Source organism: Anomaloglossus baeobatrachus, chromosome 3 (genome assembly GCF_048569485.1).
Source record: "Anomaloglossus baeobatrachus isolate aAnoBae1 chromosome 3, aAnoBae1.hap1, whole genome shotgun sequence".
In the NCBI taxonomy this organism is placed as follows: domain Eukaryota; kingdom Metazoa; phylum Chordata; class Amphibia; order Anura; family Aromobatidae; genus Anomaloglossus; species Anomaloglossus baeobatrachus.
In genome coordinates, this window is record NC_134355.1 from 98,960,350 (window position 1) to 98,979,232 (window position 18,883).

General features: G+C 42.4%; 1 protein-coding gene across 3 annotated transcripts in view; it reads right to left on the reverse strand.

Moving 5' to 3' along the window:
- Window positions 1–211: 211 nt before the first annotated feature.
- EML6 (EMAP like 6) overlaps window positions 212–18,883 on the reverse strand; it is a 338,267-nt gene continuing 319,595 nt past the window's right edge. For all 3 annotated transcript variants that reach the window (XM_075339339.1, XM_075339338.1, XM_075339340.1), the window contains 8 exons: window positions 17,865–17,979; window positions 16,625–16,813; window positions 16,364–16,536; window positions 12,504–12,666; window positions 12,255–12,358; window positions 11,995–12,148; window positions 8,284–8,384; window positions 212–3,859 (listed from right to left, as the gene is read on the reverse strand). In XM_075339339.1, the coding sequence (XP_075195454.1) occupies window positions 3,835–3,859; window positions 8,284–8,384; window positions 11,995–12,148; window positions 12,255–12,358; window positions 12,504–12,666; window positions 16,364–16,536; window positions 16,625–16,813; window positions 17,865–17,979 (1,024 nt within the window). In that variant the 3' untranslated portion in view covers window positions 212–3,834. The remainder of the gene's footprint in view (window positions 3,860–8,283; window positions 8,385–11,994; window positions 12,149–12,254; window positions 12,359–12,503; window positions 12,667–16,363; window positions 16,537–16,624; window positions 16,814–17,864; window positions 17,980–18,883) is intronic.

Consider the following 18,883-nt stretch of genomic DNA (forward strand, 5'->3'; position numbering starts at 1 on the left):
CTTAGGCCGGTTTCACACATCCGGCTTTTCGCCGGTTTGCCGGATCCGGCACTCTCCCGTACAGACAATACAGTACAGTGACAGCGCTGTAACTTCCGGGTCACATGCGCCGGTCACATGACAGCATGTGACCGGCGCTTGTTGCGCTGTCACTGTACTGTAGTCACTGTATGGGAGAGCGCCGGATCCGGCAAACCGGCCTTAACTGCATGTCCATTATTAATGCGGAATTATCTGTGGAATTCCCGCTGCTCCACTATGGAGATACAGGGTGGGAATTCCGCACAAAATCCGCAGGTTTACCGCAACAATTCCGCAGATACACCGAAGCAATGGATGGCTGCAGATTCCGGGGAGTTGCTGCGTGACCCTGCAGAAAGGTCCGCAGTTACGATCTCCCGTGGGCACATGGCCTAACAAGTCTGTCTGTGGAATATTTAGGAGGAAAGAAATCTCATGATTAAATGAAAAGTGGAGCCAGAGCAACCTTGGCCATAAAATGGGGACCTCATAAAGTTAGAGTGGGGTCACTGAGTACTGAGGAACATAGTGCATAGAAGTCACCAACATTGCTGCCTTCATCCAAACTGCCTCTGGTATTATCGGCACAGCACATGTGGCAGGTTCGGCAGCCTTACATTACCAAGCACAATTGCAAGCCTCAGATTAAGCACCCTGAAATAGGATTGGGAGTCATAAAAGCTCCTGTTTGGTGTAATGTGTATATGTCCCAATACTCTTGTTCGTACAGTGTATGCCATTTTGGTCTAAGTGCCATGCCCCTGTGTTGGAGTGGGGGAGTATCATGGCACGTTTTTCTTCTCTGCTGTTGCACTTCTTTGTGTAATCTACGGTAGACATCTTTTAGATTATTATGTATAAATGTTTGATTTTGAATTGTCCAAAAATTCCCTGAACCTGTGGGTATCAATGTTAAGGCGTCATTTAGCTGTTTTGACACTAGTGCTGCTTGGACTGGCATAACTAACGCCAAGAAAACGTCCTCTCTAAAAGGCCAATGTTGTTTTTCCCGGAAATCGGCACCGGGTGTAGCAGCTACGATGGCGGTTTCTACAGGCAGTCGTCTCTGGTTATTTTTAGACCTTTATATAGTCTAAAGCCGCCATGGACATAACATATTTTGACAAACAATGCCAAAACTGAGCCGATGTTCCAATGTTCGCGTCACCAGAACTAGCACCAAAACGACTGGATACAGTAAATTGAGAGGTTTTTTTAATACTTTTTTTTAAATTTATTGGAAATATTAAAATGTAATTGTTAAATAGAATTATGATATTTGGCAATCTAACAAGTCATAAATGACTCACTGGTAGGCACAATAAAAATTATTTATGGAATGATAAAGTATACAGAAAATGTTCACATTGTTACAGTAATGGGTCACTTGTTTTGCTCTCGGGTACAGTGACCACAGAGACTTGTTGGCTGATTATGGGAGTTTCTACCAGCAAACAATATCAGGTCTATAGAGAGAAAGATTCTGTCTGTCCAATCCTACTGTTTGGTGTAAGGTATAAATGTAAGTCCGCTTTAAGAGCTTCTGGAACCAGGTTTTTGCCTCAGCCTAAGAGCAACATAATATAGTTACCCTGATTACAGTGAGTTATTACAGAGCTGTCTCTTTTCATTTTGATAAAATCACTGTTTTAATTGCCGCAAATCAAGCAGTGCTCTGAGTAACCTTGCCCACACCACTGATTGGCAGCTTTTTGTGTACACCATACATGGGCAGAAAGCTGCCAATCAGTGGTAAAGTGGGGTTATACAGTGTTCATGAATATACTGACCTACCTAGCAGCAGATTTGCTAGCTCTCTACTGATAATCTGCTGATAAACCAGTGATTTTATCAAAACTACACTAAAGAGGCCAGTAAGAGATACATTGTTGAAATTAGGGTTTCTGCCCCTACGTTATGCTCTTAAGTTAGGTGGCAAAACCTGGTGACAGATTCTCTTTAAAGGGACTGTTTAAGCACAAAATGACTGTTTCAAGTAAGTACAAGCGATTGGGGCACGCTTGGCATTGCCAAACAGTTTAGAGCAACTTTCCACCTATTTTCCATCTATCTCTACCCTTCTGTAGCTTTTTTTTAAAGCCAGATCTGTCAATCATGGAGGAGTTGGTGGAGATAGAGGGGAAAACAAGTACGTTGAAGGGTGCACAGGGAACACAACCGCTGGTGCAGTGGGCTCACAACCGAGGGTGCGCTGGGCACAAAACCGAGGGTGCGTCGGGAACAAAAACGAGGGTGCGTCGGGAACAAAAGCGAGGGTGCATCGAGAACAAAAGCGAGGGTGCGTCGAGCACAAAAGCGAGGGTGCGCCGGGTACAAAACCGACGGTGCACTGAGATGTTCTTGGCTTGAACAGTCATTTTGTGCAGACTCCCTTTAAACCAATGTCCTCATTTATCAGACTACCTACTTCATTAACCAGATGTTGTACAAAGCTTTGTGATCCAAAGAGCAATTACAACATTGGGAGATAAGATGAGATCCTACAAGTGATGCATATACAAATATTAATATTACTAAGGCATCTCATGACTACTGTAGTTGCACTTCCAATAAAGATTACTATATTTTTCATTTTACATACAAAAACATTTCACTAGTTTTATCTTCATTTCCAAATATATTTAATATAGAGAATTATTTATTATTATTTTTAAGAGCCCATTCTTAGCCATGTATCTTGGTCTGAGTATATAGTGCAATGCCCGGATTGGCCGCACGTCCCCTAACCTGATTAGTGTTGTTGAATTCGGCTAAGGCGACCTGTGACAGGTCCAGACGTGTGAAACCGTTCTTACAGTCATAGCTTCCATGGGAGATAATGGGATGTCGGAGCGCTCACTGTAAGTCTGACAATGACTATTATTTAATAAGAGTGGAATGTTAGTGAGACCATAATTATTTACTATGACGTATACCTATATATACCAGCTTGTGGTCTTATATTTCACAGGGTAAGAGCTACTAAATATATAATGGGCACACATCATAGCACTGAGTGTGACCGCTATTCTCATTACACTTCATCAACATTAGGTGGCACAGTCTAAGAAACCAGCGGAAGACGAAACTTAGGCTACACAGGACCGATCTACATATCCTACATTTACACAGTGATCGCTTACGTCATTGTATGGTAGTAATAGACAGATTTACATAGAAAGTCACGTGACTGAAGATTTAGTGACCGAGTATCAATCCATATAAAGCCACCGTCACTGAGGATGTCATAGCACCAATGCCACGCACTGCACTGAGCCTGGCTGCCAACAAATAGGTCAAGGCACTTAATGAGTTAAAAAAATAAATAAATGAATAACCGTAAGCAACTAAAAAGTCCCATTGCTTTAAACATGGCTTATGTAAAATATCAAATGTAAAAATAGCAATGATTATTCTCAGATTTCTTTACAAAATGTGCAATTATCATAATCACTAAGGATGCAGCGCTAGTAAATCCGACAATAAAATAAATTCACATTTAAAATATCGATGGCCTGAAAAGTGGTGTACAACGACTGATTCAGTGTCACCGCTGTAAAATCCAAAATACAGGGAAGGGCTAAAGTAATTGTGTTCAGATGGGGACATTTCTTTGTAAGCTCAGTCTTCTTGGAAGTAAAATGCTGCATTCTACAAAAGAATTGCTTTACGTCATTGTGAAGTGACCCGTCCATTACTACGTCGTGGTCTTCACAGTCCAGTTGACACAAGAAATCCATGCAGCATTTTAGAAGGTCGTGCGCAGCCGCTGACACCACGCGTTTCAAGTCTGGTGCAAGCATTCCTCTGCTCTTAAAGGCATCTCCATACAAACACACTACAGCAAAAAAAGACAGGCTTCATTAGCTCTGATGAGGTCGTAAATAACATAAATATACACTGCACAGTTATATTAATAACATATGGAGTGAATGACGCATTGGACAGTCCCAATATAAATCAGTAGGATTCCTTGTAATGCACGGCCACACTGTCATTTTCAGATTGAGAGACTGGAGAGTTCTGGATAGGGCAACACCAACTCTTACCTCAGAGCTCCTTTTTAAAGGGTTACTTCGGGAGGCTTAGTCAACTGCTTTTATGATAGAAAGATTTCCAAAATTTATTGTTGTCTTTATCCCTTTTTTTTCTCCTTATTATCACACCACTTGATTTCCTTGATGATCTCTAGTTTTGAGCCATGTGAAAAGTACCACGGATCTCCCTGTGCATGTATAACCACAGTACAAGGCCCTCATCTGGAGCCCCACATCTCTGGGTGAGCAGCAGCTGGAACTCTATCAGCGTCAACAGCACATGTGTGAATCCTTACAACACAAGCACCAAACACTATCAGGACTTTACACCATTGCTGCCGAGAGCAGGCGAGTACGTGATCACAAGTAGGTGGTTTGTACACTTTGGCCACATTCCAACTAGACATGCACGGTCACATTCAATTCATTTGTATTGAGCAAAGTCATGCAAGTCTAGTCAACACGTGACTACATGTATGGAAATTGTATATTTTAAACAGAGCACAGTGGCGGTATTATTACTTTCTATGGGACACACGGGTCATTACTACTGAAAAGGGAGCCATTACTTTTTGAGAAAAATTGAGATCACTAGTACGGGGTGGGGCACAAAATACAGATTTACTGTTAAAGAAACAAATTGCTTTGGGGCACTATCTGGCACTATTCGGGGGCGCTGTCTCTGTAGCACTTGTGAGGGGGTAGTTGTAGTGGTGACACAGTTGTTGGAAGTATTGGGGGCTTCACAGCAGATTCAGTGATGGGGCAGCAAAAGGCACAGAACTGGGGGTAACCGTAGGATGGGAAGTTGTGCATAATGGAAAAAGGTAGAAACGGTGCTGGAAATGTGATGCGTTAAATGTGTGTGTTGCAGACTCCAGTCGTGGCTAGAAGTTGTCATGATGGTCCAGGTTTAATTGGAAAAGATGAAAAAAATTAATGACTCCAAACAGAAGTAACAGTTTGCTTGTGTAATTTCAGCCACAATGGAGTAATATTATACGTAATATTGGTCTTTGTACAGTGGGTTTTCTTCACAAGGGTAATTATAATTTATTCACTAAGAAGTGGTTATGGTGTGGCGGTATTATTTGGGCCTAACATAGTGATTTATTGCTAATAATACCCTTTGTAGTTTTCTTTGTAACATTATGGGGTAATTTTTAGTCCTACTATAGCTGGAACATGTTATTATATCTATATAGATATTATATGGTAACTATATACAGTAAACAGTTAAGCAAGTTGAAGACAAAATGATCTCTAAAATTCTTGAAGTTAAAGACACATTTCCTTTAGGCAAAAAATAAAAATATTTTCATGTTTTACATTTTAAAAATTACAAAAAGGAAAATGGGGCCGATGCAAAAGTTTAGACAACTTTGGAGATGTGTGGTCAGATAACTTTGACCAAGGTTTCTGACCTTAATTAGTCTGTTAGGGTTATGGCTTGTTCACTACCATTGTTAGGGACAGCTAAGTGATGCAAATTTCACAGCTTTATAAAAACCCAGACTCCTCTAACCTTGTGCCAAAAACAGTAGACATGGGTTTTACTAAGCAGCTGCCTAGCACTCTGAAAATGAAAATGGGGGAGGGCCATAAAGCAAGAGACAGTTATAAGAAGATTTGCAAAGTGTTTTCAAATTGCCCTTTTCTTACTTTGAAATATAATTAAGAAATGGCAGTTAACAAGAACAGTGGAAATAAGATCTGGACGACCAAGCAACATTTTTGTGAAAGCTGCTCATAGGATTGCTAGAGAAGCAAATCAGAACCCCAGCTTATCTGCAAAAGACCTTCAGGAAGATTTAGCAGACTCTGGAGTTGTGGTACATTGTTCTACTTTACAGAGACACCTGCACAAATATGGCCTTCATGGAGGAGTCCTCTCCTGTGTCCTCACCATAGAATTCAGACTCAGATGTATCAATAAGAACATCTAAACAAGCCTGATGCATTTTGGAAACAAGTCTTGTGTACTGATAAGGTTAAAATAGAACTCCTTGGCCACTATGATCAAAGGTATGTGTGGAGAAAAAAAGGGCACAGAATTTCAGAAAAGAACATGTCACCAACCATTAGGCATCGGGTAGATCAATCAGGTATTGGGGTTGTGTTGCAGTCAATGGCATGAGGAATATTTCACAGGTAGAGGGAAGAATGAATTCAATGAAATTTCAACAAATTCATGATGCAAACATATCACCATCTGTAAAAAGCTGAAGTTGGAAAGAGGATAGCTTCCACAAATGGATAATGAGCCTAAACACAAGTCAAAATCCACAATAGACCACCTCAAAAGGCGCAAGTTGAAGGTTTTACAATGGTCCTCACAGTCCTGTGATTTGAACATCATTGTAAATCTGGGGCTAGACCTCAAAAGATCAGTGCATACAAGACGAGCCAGGAATCTCACAGAACTGGAAAACATTTCCAAGGAAGAATAGATGAAAATCTCTCAAATAATTTAAAAACTCTTGGCTGCCTACAAAAAGCATTTGCATCTTGTGATACTTGCCAAAGGGAGTGTTACTAGGTACTAAACAGGGAGGGTGCGCTAAATTTTGCATCTGTCCTTTTTCCTTTTGGTTAATTTAAAAATGTAAAAGATGAAAATTTTTTTTTTGCCTAAAATCCAAAGGAAATGTGAATTTTAGAGATCATTTCAACTTTAACTCCTTAACTGTTCACAATAACAGTAATTTTGACCAGGGTATCCAAACATTTACATGCCACTGTATGTATATAATTTTCTTTTAAGTGGTGGAGGAACATGTATATGGGGAAGATAAATCCCTTGAAACCCTGATCTTTTAAGACCTTAGAAACCTCCTTTACACAGGTTGTAGGTAACATTGTAAGAGATTGCCAATGGCATCATTAAGATACAAAAATATTCAGTCCAATTTCAATATGCAGCTATGGCCTCCTTCCCATGTATGTGTGTCCATTATGTATGGCATACTGTCTGTTCAGAGACACCACACGTACCCTTTATAACCTATGGGGCTGCTCACATCTCTGTTTTTTTTTACTGCAGCACAGATCACAGGGGCCAATACAATTCTATGGATCTGTGAAAAGCATGCACAGGACACGGATAGTGTCAGTGTATAATTAGTGTGCATCCATGTTTAAAGGGGTTGTCCACTACTTTAATTAACATTGATGGCCTATCCTTAGGATAGGTCATCAATGTTTGATCGGCAGTGGGCCGACATCCTGCTGATCAGCTGTTCCCGGTCCCGGCGGCATCAGCAGGCTGCCGGAAATGCTCAGCTTCGGTGCTGCTTCGTCTTCCAATAGCGACCGCGGCCAGGTACTGCACATCCGCGTCCTATTGATTAGAATGGGAGGCAGATATGCAGTACCTAGTTGCGTCCACTATCAGAAGATGGAGCAGCTCTGGAGATGAGCATTTCCGGCTGCCTGATGCCGCTGAACAGCTGATCGGCGGGGGTATGGTGTATCGGACCCCGGCCAATCAGATATTGATGACCTATCCTAAGGATATGCCATCTAGTAGTGGACAATATCTTTAACATTGAAAAATACAGAAGATTTGTAATGTCATTTCTTCTTTGTTCATACCGGAAAAACATTGATAACACATGGATCCAAAGCACTGATGACAATGACCACCCACTGGACTCCACTAGATAGAGATTATATATATATATATATATATATATATATATATACATATGTATATACATATATATATATATATACATACATATATACACCCACCCCTCCTGACAAGCCTACAACCTGCCGTAACCCTCAGTCTGATATAGCAACGCACGACCAACTCTACCCAAACCTATTGTATCCTCACCCATCCCTTGTATAGTGTGAGCCCTCGCGGGCATTGTCCTCTCTCCTCCTGTACCAGTCTGTGCCTTGAATTGTCTATCATTATTGTACTTGTCCCTATTATGTATACCCCTTTCACATGTAAAGCGCAATGGAATAAATGGCGCTATAATAATAAAAAATAATAATAATATTAAACAAACACCAGGGACTTCAATGCATAAAATAGAAATTATATTGAATCTTTTTAACAAACCTATATATAATTCTGATCAGCTTCTCCCCCTTATACCGTGCTATCTACATATCAGACTGCATGTAAGTGACAGGTCTCCTTTACCCATAATATTGTGTTATTTGTTACATGGTGTATTTGATGGATTCCTTTTTATAGCATTGATTTTACCTGCAGTCATCTCCTCCAGTGCTTACGACATACTTGTCATCGTGCGAAAAACGTACATTAGTCACATGTGCTGAATGACCAAAGTAACGCTTGTGTTTGGCCTAAAACAAAAAAACTGGAGGTTATAAACAGTATAAAATATAGTAACATCTGCACGGTGAGTAACATCCATTACAAAGCACAGGGAGTTTATTCATTTGTACACTGTGTGATAAATGGAATCTTTTCTAAAGCTGCAACACTAAAGAGGACTCGTCACCAGATCACGTGTCCAGTTATTGCTCTCATTTTATTCCTGTTGTTCCCCTGAGAATTACAGTTTTAGTGGGGGTGGGGGTTGTTTGTTTTTTTTTTTAAAAAAATAAATAGTCAGTATGAGAGATATGAACTTTTTAATTTAGTACTAAATTTGATGGTCTTTACAAGGGGGCATGGCTTACAGGGTAATAGTGATGAGCAGCCTAAAGACATGCCTCAGAGGATTCTGTGAGCCATGGAAAGACCACAATGATTAGCACTCATTAGAGAGGCTTATATAGCTGTAACTGTATGGCGGATTTATACATATATACAGTATATACACTGGGTGCAGACTTATTAGGCAAGTTGTATTTTAGAGGATTTTTTTTATTATTGATCAACAACAATGTTCTCAATCATCCCAAAAGACTCATAAATATCAAAGCTTAATATTTTTGGAAGTTGTTTTTTTTTTAGATTTGGCTATCTTAGGAGGATATCTGTTTGTGCAGGTAACTATTATTGTGCAGAATTATTATGCAACTTACTAAAAACCAAATATATTCCCATCTCACTTGTTTATTTTCACCAGGAAAACCAATATAACTGCACAAAATTTAGAAATAAACATTTCTGACATGCAAAAACAAAACCCCAAAGAAATTAGTGACTAATGTAGCCACCTTTCTTTATGATGACATCCATAGATTCTGTCAGTTGCTTGATCTGTTTACAATCAACATTGCGTGCAGCAGCCACCACAGCCTCCAGACACTGTTCCGAGGTGTACTGTTTTCCCTTCCTGTAGATCTTACATTTTATGAGGGACCACAGGTTCTCTATGGGGTTCAGATCAGGTGAATAAGGGGGCCATGTCATTATTTTTTCATCCTTTAGACCTTTACTGGCCAGCCACGCTGTGGAGTAGTTGGATGCATGTGATGGAGCATTGTCCTGCATGAAAATCATGTTGTTTTTTTTAACGATACCAACTTCTTCCTGTTACACTGCTTGAAGAAGTTGTCTTCCAGAAACTGGCAGTAGGTCTGGGAGTTGAGCTTCACTCTATCCTCAACCTGAAAAGGTCCCACAAGTTCATCTTTGTTGATACCAGCCCATACCAGTACCCCACCTCCACCTTGCTGGCGTCTGAGTCGGAGTGGAGCTCTCTGCCCTTTACTGATCCAGCCTCGGGCCCATCCATCTGCCCATCAAGAGTCACTTTCATTTTATCAGTCCATAAATCCTTTGAAAAACCATTCTTAAGATATTTCTTGGCCCAGTCTTGACATTTTATCTTATGTTTCTTGTTCAAAGGTGGTGGTTTTTCAGCCTTCCATACCTTGGCCATGTCACCTTGTGCTTTTTGATACTCCAGTAACGTTGCAGCTCTGAAATATGGCCAAACTGGTGGCAAATGGCATCTTGACAGCTTCACACTTGATTTTCTTCAATTCATGGGCAGTTATTTTGCGCCTTTATTTGTCCAACATGCTTCTTGCGACCCTGTTGGCTATTTGCCATAAAACGCTTGATTGTTCAGTGATCACATGTATAACAATTATCATGTGATCAAAATACTCATTTCCCCAATAAGTCTGCACAGTGTCTGGGTAGATGTGTATATATATATATATATATATATATATATATATATATATATATATATATAATGGAATACCCAGCAGAGCAACAGGAAAACGGGAATACAATATAATCAGAAACTGACCCCTTTTGACCTGTTGTCGGCACCTCTTTAAAGGGTTATCCAGTTTGATATAAATATATATAATCACACAATTGATAATAAACTCTACAACTTTCTAATCTGCTTTAAAGGGAACCTGTCATCAGAAATTTAGCTTTAAACCTAAAAGTTTCCCCCTCTGCAGCTCCTGGGCTGCATTCTAGCAAGGTTCCTGTACTTTTTGTGCCCCCTTTGAAACCAAATTAAACACTTTATAAAGTTGTACCTTTTTTTCTGTAATTCTTGTAAATTATCCATGGGGGCGGGCTCTCTGGTGTCTGTTGCTGTCCCTCCTGCAAATTGACGCTGTCCCCCATTGCTCCATTTCATATCTCAGGACGCCGCCCACTGCGCCCGAGGTCCCATGCACGCGAGGACCGCTGGTGACGTGGTCGCTGGCACGAGATTATGGGTGGCGCTGTGATTGCATTGCAAGTGCCCGCCCATAATCTCGTGACCGCGATCTCCCCTCTGTCTCCAGCATTCTGCGCAAGCGCTGGAAGATGACCCGACGTCCCTCCTTCCCATCCTGCCCTGCAGCAGGAAATAGATGGGAGGAGCGGAGCAGCACAGCACAGGATACGAGGAGACGCGGAGAGGATCTGAGCGACGTACACAGTAAAAAAAACGTAAAATCAAACAAAGACACACATTTTCTTCTGAAAAGTGAAAAGCACTAAATGTTTGTTGTTTTTTTTTTGTAACCTGTGCTGTGCTGCTCCGCTCCTCCCATCTATTTCCTGCTGCAGGGCAGGATGGGAAGGAGGTAACGTCGGGTCATCTTCCAGCGCTTGCGCAGAACGCTCGAGGCAAAGGGGAGATCGCGGTCACGAGATTATGGGCGGGCACTTGCAATGCAATCACAGCGCCGCCCATAATCTCGTGCCTGCGACCACGTCAACAGACGCAAAAAATAAGCCATCACTGAGCCATAGATCCCAAAAACTCAGAACACTACGGGTTTCAGAAAATGGCGCAAAATGTGCGCCACTTTTATTGGACAAGCTTGTGAATTTTTTTTAACCCCTTGGATACAAGTAAACCTATACATGTTTGGTGTCTACAAACTCGCACCGACCTCAGGCATCATACCCACACATTAGTTTTACCATATAGTGAACACCGTGAATAAAACATCCCAAAAACGATTGTGCCATCACACTTTGTTTTGCAGTTTTTCCACACTTGGAATTTTTTTTGCTGTTTTCCAGTACACCATATGGTAAAACTTATGGTTTCATTTAAAAGTACAACTTGTCCCGCAAAAAACAAGCCCTCATATGGCAAGATTGACGGAAAAATAAAAAAGTTACGGCTCTCGGAAGAAGGGGAGCAAAAAACAAAAACGGAAAGTGCCCGGGGGCTGAAGGGGTTAGATGCGGATTGAACATTTTCTGTTAGTACAATAAACCTCATTTCAATCCAGAAATATTACTCAGTCCATCAGTTATTAGATATATGAAACTGAAATAGCTGTTGCAAAAACCCAAATTGTTATGAAGAAAAAAGGTTAACATTAATAGGGGTGCCCAAACTTTTTCATATGACTGTAGCTCCGTTGAGGAGATCCCCGGTTCTTGGTGTTATGAGCCCTCCCAGCGATCAGGAACTTTTCCAAACCCATGGCTAAGTGATAATTTCAGAATACCCATTGAGAGTATTTTGTGACAGAAAACCACCTATTTCACATCAGTACAGTCACACTGTGCTACATTTACACTTACAAATTTTTCAGTGCAAGGAAAGTCAAAAAGTTTGACCAGGCCGAAGTCGTCTCCTGTGACAATGTTCAGTCCAGCGTGTGACACACAGGCACAATTCACGTCAGCTTTATCTGCGTTACGTGGCCAGATACCGATCACTTCATCTCCCAGGATGCTGAGAAACACATACACGAGATGTTATAGATTACACATCTTACAGCGCCGTTGTATCTGTAGCACACTACTGGATTTCTCATAAATGCTGACATATTCATTATCACCTCGTCCATGTAGCCCAGGTAATCTTCTCTATGAGGGCAGCATCTATTATTTGCTTTCCAGATGGCACTTCGTGTACTTGCCGCCTATAAGCACCAGTTGCTACCTATAATAGAACATACATTAAATACTAATCCATATTGTCATAAAAGAACCACCAGCTGTATATATGCAGGAGATTTCACTGTTGTGATGTCACCCTCAGGGGCCATATTGGTACAAACAACCAAGCTGAGTAGTCGGGGATGTACCTGAATGTATTTACTATCGGCAGAAAAGTCCATTTGTATAACAAAGCTGGGGATGTCTTTGCAGTAACCGATCCTGTTCAGCGAAGACCCTTGAGTGATATCGTAGAAATCCACCGTGTTCTCTGCCGAGCCGACAGCCAGGTATTTGTTATCAGGACTGATCCTATGAAAAATAAATCATAGTACTGCAATTAGGTGAGAGCAGTAATGCCCTTATTCAAGGGAGAAAATAATGACAGTGCTAATGATCAATGGCAAATAACATGCTGGCAGAGCTATAATTGTGCTGCTGAGCGGGGTCCGTGCGAGCGAGATGGCATGTGCACGAATGTCAGATGGAACGTCATCCGATCCATTAAGATACGATTGCCAACGGGTGACAGATTTATACACTGACTACATCTCTTACTTTACAGTTTGCATCAGTTTTAGTGAATATCAGTGTGAATTTAATTTACCACATTTATTGTGTAAATTAAATAATATTAAATAAATAATAATGATATTTGTCTGACTCTCTGCATCCTTACTGATACCCTGAATTCTGCAAATCCTCACTGCTTATCGGGCAAAGCTCTGTATTTTTGGTAGTGGCTGTGCCTGGTATTACATTGAAGTCCTGCCTCCATGTTAGTTATACCACCGGTCTGTCATCTATATATATAATTGCCTTATTCTGTCTGTCTGTCAGTCTGTTTTGCAATGACGTCATTACAGTGACAACCGTCGCCACACCGCGCGCACTAAAGAGCCTGCGACAGCTCAGGTAACTGAACAGCCCGAACTACGGGCCGACAGGACGACGCCCGACACTTTTCCCCGCACCCACACGGAGCCCCGACTTCCCGATGAGTGCTGCACCCCCGGGAGCAGACACCGGCAACCCAGCCGACACATACCCCCCGCTCGCCTCCGCCCCCCGCACACATTAACCCACTCGGCTCCACCACCCCCCGCACTCCGCCCTCTGCATGTATACACTGAACATACACACACACGAATAGTCACCTGTCCCCAGCCATGCAGTCCCCAGCACTGATGTCCTCAGCGCCATGGCCCCGCTCGGCTCCACCCCCCCGCACACATTACTTCACTTGGCTCCTCCCCCTCTCCGCATATATACACTGAACATACACACACACACACACACACACACACACACACATACATACACATACACCTGGATAGTCACCTGTCCCCAGCCATGCAGTCCCGGGCACTGACATCCTCAGCGCCATGGCCCCGCTCGGCTCCACCCCCCTCTGCACACATTACCCCGCAGGATGGGGGCACATGTCAGGATGGTGGCTGCACCATGATGGGGGCACATACCAGCATTGGGCCACATCACAGCATCAGCATATTTTTACTTAACTTTACACTGTTCATGGCCTTCTTTCATTACAAGCCATGGACATCATTAAACATTAGACTCATCTATTAAAACTGTTCCTTCTGTTTGTCATTTTAAAACCAATAAACAATTATAAGAATACTAAATTAAACCTAACCCGTCCAGTCCATTCATTACCTTATTATTCAATCTGCTAACCTACACACACATTCTAGACTACCCGATACGTTAGAATCGGGCCACCTTCTAGTAGGTCTATAATCCTACTGTGCTTGATAGATGCATATATTTCATAAAATAAGAGTCCTTCATATTCATACTGGTTTTTCCATGGTCTCCGATATAATTACGGCTGTTTCTTTCCACCAGTTACAATGAGTCCACACGTAGTGTTGCACACATAGTGAAGACTGAACCTGTGTGAGCTTTAGCCACCAGTTATCTATTTATCTATCTACTGTGTTTCACCGAAAATAAGCCTTAAGGCCGCTTTACACGCTGCGATATCGTGACCAATATCACCAGCGTGTGTATCCGCCCCCATCGGTTGTGCGACACGGGCAAATCGCTGCCAGTGTCGCACAACATCGCCCGGACCTGTAACACTACTTACCTGCCCTGCGACGTCGCTGTGACCAGCGATCCGCCTTTTTTCTAAGGGGGCGGTTCATTCAGCGTCACAGCAGCGTCACTGAACCGCCGCCCAATAGAAGCGGCATTCCTTCCGCATTGTGGCCGGGAGGCAGGTAAGGAGAGCTTCCTCGTTCCTATTCCTAAATTCCTAATATTCCTCGAAATTGCAACGTGTAAAGCAGGCTTAACTCTCCTGAGCTGACAGTTGCAGAGTAATACACTCTGTCACTCTCAGATCAGCAGTGCCGCTGAGGATTGCAGTGAGAATGCGCCGGATAATTAAGTGAATGCATATTCAGGAACATCTCCCCACAATCTTGCCCACTGCACTCTGCCTGCTCTATTATCGGCACTGCCAGCCCGAGGATCGCATCGCCATCCTTAGCGACTCTGCTCAGCTGAAAGTGACAGTGTGGGTTTCTATGCAGCTGTCACTGTCAGCTTAGAAGAGATACCGAGGATCGTGGGGCGATCTTCAGGCACTAAGATAGCAGGTATCGGGAGGCTCAACTATAAGACACTTCCTGAAAATAAGCCCTAGCACATTTTTCAAAGCAGAAAAGAATATAAGCCCCTGTCTTATTTTCAGGGAAACACAATATCTATCCTTGGGGTCTCAGGGGAAAACTATTCTCCTTGCGGAGACTGACAAACCAATCTGGCTGTCAGTGGTGAGGAGCCTTATAGCTGCAATACCCCTCTGGGAAATATTCAAATTGTCTTTTCAGGGAGGAAGGAGACGAACTCTAGCGCCACCTATGGGAAATAGCAATCCTGAAAGTCAAAAGTGACTCTGACTCCAACGAGCCTTTTCATATGACCTAGGATTTATGCCAGATCAGAACCTCAATTTGCAGTCACAGTGTCTTGGGATGTTTGTCACTTGTCAGTGCAAAGTATGAGATCTGATCTGGCTGAATGAGAAGCTCTACTGCTGGGGTCTCAGGGGAAAACTATTCACCTTGCGGAGACTGACAAACCAATCTGGCTGTCAGTGGTGAGCAGTCTTATAGCTGCAATACTCCTCTGGGAAATAAGACAATTTGAATATCTATCTTTGAGCATTTTTAACACATAAAAATGAGTAATTTCTCCAATGCATTTTATTCCGGTACGTGTCACACAGACAGCACACGGATGACACATGGATCTTACAAAAAAATAAATAAAAACATGGATGTTCAAAATAGAATGTGCCACACATGTGTTTTTTTATGCGCACGTGTGAAGGCGGCCTACGTGAGTGGAATTGAGCGGTAATGCCAGGTACATCTGTCTTGACACGTATGGAGTTATGCCAGGCATGTTAAAAACAGTACATAATTATGAGGCCCCATATATATTAGATTGCTGATCCAACATGCCAAAACTGAAAAGGTCTAAAAACGTTTTTCCAATGTTTGTCCAGTGTTGTCTGGAAGTACTTTAGACCATCTTCCCGCGTATGTACAAAACATCCGCTGCATTTACCAGTTGAAGCAAAGTGATGTGATTACATGATAATGCATGCTCAATATGTGTAAGGATGCTGAGGATTTGTGTGCATTTTTTCCACCATAGACTTCTTTGCGGAGCCTCGAACAGCAGAAGTGAGAAACACAAAACTACATTTTTACGTGCAGAATTGCGGTGTTTCCGCACTGAAGAATGTACTCAATAATGCAACATCAAAGCTGCACCAAAAACATGTTAAAAAAAGGGAAAATGCATGAAAAAAAATGTAATAAAAATGCAGAAAAGAAAGAAGATTGCCATTACATATTTTGGAGTAATCCTTGCAGAAAAGAGCGCAGCCTTTCCACACGTGGGTACATTGCTTTCTAGCACAGATTACAGGAGCAGAGGACAATATACACGAGCACATAACATATACCTGATGTCCTGGACGGCTCCTTTACGGTCTCTCTTCTTCCCCCAAACTTTTAGAGAATTCACAAGTAAAATAACAAACTCTCCGTTCTTCATCCCAATGGTTACCATTTCTCCATTAGGGCTGTAAGCTGCACAGCATGCGGCATAGCCCAGACTCACTTTGTTGAGAAGCTTCTGTAGAATTTAAGATTTAATATTCCGGAGTTAGATGAGCAGATGACTCTCCATCATTATTTCACCATCATTTCTACCCTGTACTTACTTTATCAGCCAGGTCCCATATCCTCGCTGTGCCGTCATTACTTGCAGTAAGAAACATGTCTTTGGAGGGATGAGCGGCAAGGCCCCAGATCTCGCCCTCTACGTGGCCATTGATTAGGATATTGGAAGCAGCATTTTTCTCCCCAACTTCAATAATTTCTCCATCTTTGGTCCCCACTAAAATTTTGCCCTGTAGAAAAATACAGTGGGGGATATTTTCCAATATTAAGGGCATTGTCCCATCTAGTACATTTATGTCATATCCACACAATATGCCCATGGACCTTTTTGATTTGCATACTTCTCAGGGGGTAATGCACCTAGGATTTCACTGTGCTGAGCACCCTCGATGGCTGCCGGTAGTGTTTTCTGGCTGGTCTCCCCGAGATCAGTGATTATTTTGTCTTGTTGGTCTACTAGGCATTGCTCCCACCTGGCCAGAATCCTACTCCACATTGATGAGGGGCAATACCCCGAAACAGCTGTCTATGGATGGATACCTGGCCTTGGTATTTCAATTGTCATATCTTTAAACTCGTCAAGAGCTGGATATTGACTAAAAGGGCCACTTAATATGGTGGTTATGGTGGTCTCCTAAAAGCCACTCCTTGGCTAGGTCCTTCCCGGAGGGATATCTAGCTATTATTTCATGGAGACTCCTAACAGAGGCTCCATGGACTTTTTTTTGATTTGCATACAAATATCTGGTAAGCACAAGTCGCTCAGCTGGGACATGCACCTATGTCTGCAGTGTGGACCCGAGCTGGCGCAAAATGCCTCAATCTAATACACATGTCCATGCATCCGCGGCCACTTCTTTACCACAAAAGGGTCCCACATCTATTTACAGCATAATCTATGGATAAATGTGTGAGATAGGAATGCCCCTGTACATTTAAAGAGCATGAGCTTAGACTAGACTGGTAGAAGTGGCACCCAGTTTAGGCGCCACTCAAATCAGCGGTATTTTGCCGCAAGGCCGGATCCTGTACAAATGCGTTTCAGCTCAATTCACCTCCAATGGGAGTTGCGGCGGGATGTGGTCACATGCGGTTGCATGCGTCACACGCAGCCACATGTGGCCGCATCTTGCCGCAATTCCATTGGAGGTGAATTGAACTTAAATACATTTGTATCCGGCTCTGCGGCAAAATACTGCTGATGTGAGCGGTGCCTTATCCCAGTGGTGCACAATATGTAATTACGGCTGAGAAGAACAACTACAAGTCCCGTGCTCGTACCTTGCCTCTGCAAACAGATCGCACACAGTCCAGGGTCTGACCCGTCTCTAGCTGAAAAGCCCGACAGCGTTTCATCTCTTGATCCCATAACTTAACTGCACCTCCTTCTTTTGTCCTAAAATTGGAAATATTTCAAGAGTGGAGTGGAGCACGCTACAAAATCCCTCACCATCCCAAACAATAAAATAACATTTATCACATGTTAAAGTGGTTGTTCAATCACAAGATATTAATGACTGATTCATAGGATAGATCATCCATATCAGATGGGAGGTGAGTCCGACTCCATCTCTCCCACCGTCATCTGTTATCAGCCCCAGTGGTGGCCAGATGTAAGCACAATAAGATGCAAGGCTCCTTTCAATGAGTAGCGGCCGCTGCTGAGTACTGCAGAACAGCTACCATTCCCTTTAATAGAAGCTATCCTGCAGGACTCAGTAACGGACACTACACATTGAATATAGCTGTGCATTGTAGCGCTGGTGGAGCCAAATAGAACTGATCACATTGGACCCCCACCACTCTGATAATGATGACCTTAAAGGTAAGTAATTCATATATTGTGACCAGGCAACCCATTTAACCCTTAAATCACCCTGGACTCCTAGATATATTGGAAATTAACATATAACTATATACTAATTTTATAATAAGGGCTATTTAAAGGAATTATCCAGGACCATTTTATTTTTCTCTATGGGTCTAAGAAATTACAGGCAGGTAAATACCTGTTTGTTCTGCCCAGCGCCGATCTCTGCTGGCTCTGGGCAGTCATGGATCGCTCCTACCAGTGATTCTATGGTTTCCGGTGAAGTCAAGTCGACAGAGCAGCTTCATCTCTTCTGCACTGCACTATCAAGGGAGCGTCACATAACAGAATGAGTTGCTCTGCTGACATAAGGTCAAATTAAGCAGTGAAATCTCCGTCAGAACTTGGCGTTGTTAACTACTTGCCTGTAAGTCCTTACCCCATAAGAAAAAAAATATATACAAAGTTCGGATAATTCTTTTAAATTATA